Source organism: Dipteris shenzhenensis, chromosome 18, assembly GCF_047967505.1.
Source record: "Dipteris shenzhenensis isolate YYH24624 ecotype China chromosome 18, Dip_SZ_1.0, whole genome shotgun sequence".
In the NCBI taxonomy this organism is placed as follows: Eukaryota; Viridiplantae; Streptophyta; class Polypodiopsida; order Gleicheniales; family Dipteridaceae; genus Dipteris; species Dipteris shenzhenensis.
Genome location: NC_141613.1, coordinates 23,227,907 through 23,233,911, shown reverse-complemented (window position 1 = coordinate 23,233,911; position 6,005 = coordinate 23,227,907). Strand labels below are relative to the sequence as shown.

The window sequence follows — 6,005 nt, the reverse complement described above, 5'->3', positions numbered from 1 at the left end:
GGACATTGATGTATATATATATATATATAGAGAGAGAGAGAGAGAGAGGGGAGAGGAGAGAGAGGGAGACACACACACACAAGGCACCTAATTCAAATACTCATGGGCCTTGCTTTGTCAAAGGAGCTTTTAGTTACACTCATCTAATGTACACAAGGCACTTGTATTTGAACAAATGTGTGTGTGTTTGAAATTTTGGTTTAATGAAAAAGAACTAAAAATTTTTGAATGTGTGTGCACGCACCTGATTGTATGCATGTATATGTTTTCCACAAATTTTTTAAAATAGCTCAAAGTTAGAGATTAATAAATTGAACTTTGAATTTTATTAAAGGCAATCTACGATTGCAACTTCGAGACTCAGTAGAGCGGGCCTCTAGCTCGTCATAGGCAAGTCAAGTTACTCGTTCTTCCAAATTGCTTGAAGGACATTACAATTCACATGCTACAAAACAAGCGAGAGCAAGCACTCGTGAGCACTGCCTTAGGTTTTGCCAAGTGCAAATAATAATGATGATAAATGGATGATTATTTTGCGCACGTGCATCGTGTTTGGGACCATTGGAAAGTTTTGAGGGACATGATGCAACCCTTTACCGCTCCATAATTACAATATACTTAAGAGGAGAAAGGATTGCAACTTCGAGACCCAATAGAGCGGGCTTCTAGCATGTCATAGACAAGTCAAGTTACTCATTCTTACAAATTGCGTGAAGGACATTACAATTCACATGCTACAAAACAAGCAAGTGTAAGCACTTGTAAGCACTGCCTTAGGTTTTGCACTGCCTTAGGTTTTGCAAGTGCAAATGATCATGATGAGTGGATTATTACTTTATCGCACATGCATTGTGTTTAGGACCATTGGAAAGTTTTGAGGGACATAATGCAACCCTTTACCACTCCATAATTACAAGATGCTTGAGAGGAGAAAGTACAACTCAACCTTAGAGAAGCTAGCATCTTAAAGTAAAAATCATGCCTACATGCACATCAAGGGCCCTAACCGGCACACCTTCTACCCAACCATCAATCAAAACCTTTTCATGTGACTTCATAACTTTCCAGAGATACTCATCTTGAGGTCCATTGGAATTGCAAACCCATTTCCCTTATGCACAATCAATAAGAGAGCAAAGTAAATGTATACCAAAAACTATGCCAAATTCATCTTCAAGATGCAAAGCAAACAGTTCATAGGAACTGTAGTTTCAATGTAGTGGAGTTCCTCTCAAACCCATTTCCCTTATGCCAAATCAAGAAGAGAGAGAAGTCTATGTATATCCAAAACTTTTCCAAATTCATTTTCGAGAAGCAGAGCAAACAGTTTGAATGTTATCGTGAAAACAGTGGACTCTCTCGTGTATGGAGAGGATCAATTAGTGATGGTATCACTGCCCCCAACAATGGGTAACATGCATATCCTCATACCAAAGGATTTCAGAGGTTTGTCAAAACTCCAGAGTAAAGGACAGATCGAGTCCTGACAGAGGTTAGCACTACAACAGAGCGCATTTTCTTTAGTAAAAGGAGCTAACGAGCCACATTTTCTTCAACTAAGCTTACAATTGCGTGTGAAGACTAGTGTCTCCCAAATGTGCAGTTCTAATAAAACACACTAACAAAGGAACACATACAAAAAGGAATTATATAAACATCAACAAGCACCAACTCGTTCAACTACTTCACCAAGTGACAAGGAGATGCATACTAATTTAATAGCTCCACTATGAAATACTTTCGAAGTACATTTCAACTTAATGTTGTAATGCCCCTTTTGTCCTTTGAGAATTGTGGCCCCTTTTTTAAGGACTCAGACCTCTTAGCTTAACACTGCTTGAAACCCAAGTGTAGTGTGTGGATTGACACAATCAATGATCCATGCGTAACAGTTTCTTTGGTGCATAGAGTTTGAAGAACTCACTACTGCCAGGCCTGAAAATTTGCTTTGAGGTTTCAAAGTACCAGAATGTTGAGTCCATATTTTTTTCTTCAAAGAGCTTAGGACCCCTTTGAGTTTGAGACCACAACTTGGGACCCAAAACAGATTCAACTTAGCACCTCTTTCAGTTTGAGACCACAACCTGAGAGACAAAAGGTTTCAACAAGAGACTTTTTTTTTTTTGGGGGGGGGGGGGTGGGGGGAGCCATCCCTGGCCAAACAGAAAATCAGCACCGCTGAAGATGTCAACGTCCCTGCTTTTCCCAATGCTAGCAGATTATCATGTGGACTGCGACCAAATCAACCACATTCTGCCCCGTAGTGTCATGAGACCTGTTACATATGCATTACATGTAAAGAGCATGGGACTTTTCACATGCACCTCTACATAATCCCTGAATTAAAATTGTGTTGACTGACATCTAGCAAAAAGAAACACTATATATAATACCATACTAAGGACTGTCGCATTGAGGCTTGGCAAGAACAGACATCTATTAACACATCCTTACATAACTCCACGTTACAATTTGGACAGCAATGGTACTTCCATGGAACATAGAGCCTCGAAGTGTGCAGGACAGCAAAAATGCATGGGAAGACATATTCAATCATTAGGCCACAAAATTGAGAGCCAAAGGCTATACTTTGATTGAGGTACACCCAGAACATCCGTCCAAGCAGTTCAAAATTAGCTTTGACAACACATGACAATATATAACACTTGCATTCAATCCAACGGTTATCAAAAGCCAACCTTCCACATCCTAATGTCATTATTTAAAACCTATCACCACTATCAAAATCAGATCCACCTGATCCACGACTTCCAAATCCTCCACCTCCATAACCACCACCACCACCACCTCCAAACCCACCACGCCCTCCAAATCCACCCCCACGAGGTGGAGGTGGGTCATTGGATGCATAATCAACTCTGATAGCTCGTCCATCCAACACCTGTAGTGCATAAAGAGGGGAGGGCTACATCAAGGCACCAACAAAGAAGATAGCACAGCACCACCGTCATATTGAACATTCAGTAGGTCTACCACAAGTTAAGTACCATATTTACAAGAAAGGAGAAAGACAAACAGACCTTTCCATCCATTCCCTGGAGAGCAGCTTCGGCCTCAGATTCGTTGAAAAATTTTACAAATCCAAACCCTCGGGATCTTCCAGTTTCACGATCTGTGATAATTCTTACTGTTTCACAAAAAAAAACTTCGTGAGCCAAAATTCAGATTTTGCAAGCTAAAAGCGAGGCCATATATAGACATTCTGCAAACATGTCAATACATTTGAGATACCACACTATGCACTACCTTCTTCAATGTCCCCATGTGATGAAAAAGCTTGTCTCAGAGAATCTTCTTGGGTGTTGAATGACAAACCTTGCATACATATTGACAAAAACATTAACACATTGCAGTAAATTGAAGAAGATTGCTTCCAACAACTGGGCAATAAAATTTAGATCAAGTGATGTACAGTGGGCAAAACATAGTTGAGTAGATAAGAGAGCATAATTTGCTTGAGGTAAGCACCATTCGAGTGATACTCGTGTGCTGCATTAATGGTTCAGGATAGAAAACAAGCACACCATCGCATGCAGAACTACAAGTAGCTTCTGTAATTTCAAAGAAAACAATCTTGAACTGCAGACTGTCTGGACAGAAAAGTTGTCACATACATTCCTCAAGCTTGTCATGCCTCAACCAAAAAAGCATAAATCAGCACAATTGCTCTTGTAATATACCTAGCAGGACAGGATTCACAACACTACTTAGTGAGCTAATTTCTGTTGAAACACTAAAAAAGAGTATCATTACAGCATGTCGTGCAGACCAGCTAAGCACACTGGAGTTTGCAGTCTCAAAAGTCTAGAATATACCTGGAATATCCAATCTTACAAATTACTTTTTTTAATAAAACAAGCAAAAGAACAAAGGGAGAAAGGGAGTCTGTAAGCAACTTTAGACAAAATTATGAGTGAACGAGAAAATAAAATAAAAACAACTTAGCAAGCAATGCTCTGCTTATGTTCTCATCAGTACCCAAGCATAAGCTGCCATTTGGGTCTCGAAAGATTCCAGAATCTCTATACAACAAATCAGGATAAAGAGTTCTAGCCTTGCAAACAGGAACAATCATGATCAGACATTTGAAGCAGAGTGAGGAGACTGCATTCAAACTTACTTTTATATCCCCTTCCAGCCACAATTGATGTGCTCTACACACAATACCAAGCTCCTCCTGGCGATGAACAGTGTAAACCTGTCAATTGTGTACTCAATCATTTTTACTCATAAAAGAAAAAGGAATATAGATGAAGTTGACCATAGGCCCCACCTATTTCACAACTTCTCACAATCAAGAATTGCAAGATAGTATACTCCAGCAATCTTATTTCCTCGTGAAAAAAGATATACCTTCATCATTGTCAAAAAAGCGTGCCATCTTACAACTTCATAGCTAATCCAAAGCTGTCCCATCTTACGACACTGTCCAAAGCTTAATTCCTGATACTAGGGCCATCTCTCAAGTTCACCCCAAGCCTTCAATGAAGACCAACATAGTCTCAGAGCTTTCTAATGTGAGCCCACGTCAAGGCACTATAAACACATCGGCCTACCTTTTCAAACATCCCATCAGAGTCTGGACATTTGCACTTGTAAGGCATATAATACTTGGATCTAAAGAAAGTATTCTTAAGAACATGTGGCAGGAAAACACAATGGTATCCTAAGATGACCCTTTGCTGTACTGTAATGGCATACTGTCAATAAAATGAATATATATCACATAATGTTTACATGACACCTTCATGGAAAACGACCTCGCAAAATCTTAATTTCTAAGCCTTCATATTTCTTAACACAGAATTGGTAAAAAACGCAGGTCACAAAACTATAATACAAGCAATATCAAAAAATGATGGGTTAACAACATGTGCATAAACAAAATACTCTCTTGCAATCAACTTTCATGAGGCATCTTGGAAATCTAACGGTGACTACATGAGCGAGATCTGTTGATAGCACTGTAAATGACATTTCCCTGGATCCCAAATCCCCCTGCTTGCTTAAGGGACAGAAAACGTAAATACTTCAAGAGCTGAACCAAGTTCAAACTCTTTTAAAAAATGAATATGATATTATAGCTGTCACCTCCAATGAAGAGCTTTGAGGAGACCATGCCACGAACGGTCGTGTAGATGGAAGGCAAGCCCTGAGCTGGACTATTGACCAGCTTGGAAGCAGTCTGGCGTAATATGCCACCTAACCTCGTGACATGAGACATTCTGGCAAAAAACCGTTAAGCGCAATAAGAGACCGTAAAAAAAAAGATGTTTCAAATGAGATTCGATAGACGAAAGAAGAGCGATAACGCAGAGCACGTGACAAAGGAAGCATGCCGGAGCCCAGGAAACGAAAATTGCAGACATACAAACGCCGGAGGCAAAAGACACGAAATTAATTAATTAGTAGTATCATCGATGATGTCAAAAGACAAGAAAGGGAGATGCATTGCAAGGCCAGAAGGTTCCAATTGCAGGAGAGAGCAAGGGAAGGTAAGCAGGAAATGTGGAAGCATGACCAAACGGGCAACGATCCAACAAGCACAAGCTTCAAACAGAGAAGAGGGACAAACCTGAGAGTCGTAGATTAGAGCAGCAGCTGCAGAAGAATTGCAGAGGATCGAGAGGCCGCAAGGAAGATGAACAGGAGATGAAAGAGTAACAACACAACCAACAGCCCTCTTGAGAAAAACACCCTCCGGGGTTTAGGGTTTTAGCTCACAGCCAAGTCGAGGGTTTACCCACTCCTTTGGCCAAAGGTAGAGAGTCTAAGCAAGTAAAAGACTCCTCTTTGCTCTCTCTCTCTCTCTCTCTCTCTCTCTCTCTCTCTCTACAATCGGCTCCCCACTCTCTTCCCACCGCTCCGACTCGCGCTTTGAGATGATGCCAGGCCAGCATTCTAAAAGGCACTCCCCCATGAAGCCTTCTCGAATCCCATCCTATGATTCAGGAGGGCCTCACCACGATTTCACAGGTTGCTGC

General features: G+C 40.7%; 1 protein-coding gene across 1 annotated transcript; it reads right to left on the bottom strand.

Moving 5' to 3' along the window:
• Window positions 1-2,433: 2,433 nt before the first annotated feature.
• LOC147890968 (glycine-rich RNA-binding protein 4, mitochondrial-like) lies at window positions 2,434-5,802 on the bottom strand. Its single transcript, XM_087389455.1, has 5 exons — window positions 5,597-5,802; window positions 5,113-5,246; window positions 3,268-3,336; window positions 3,042-3,148; window positions 2,434-2,902 (listed from the first exon to the last, which is right to left on the bottom strand). Exons 2-5 carry the CDS (start codon window positions 5,243-5,245, stop codon window positions 2,723-2,725), a joined length of 489 nt encoding a protein of 162 aa, XP_087245581.1. The 5' UTR covers window position 5,246; window positions 5,597-5,802; the 3' UTR covers window positions 2,434-2,722.
• Between the last annotated feature and the right edge of the window lie 203 nt (window positions 5,803-6,005).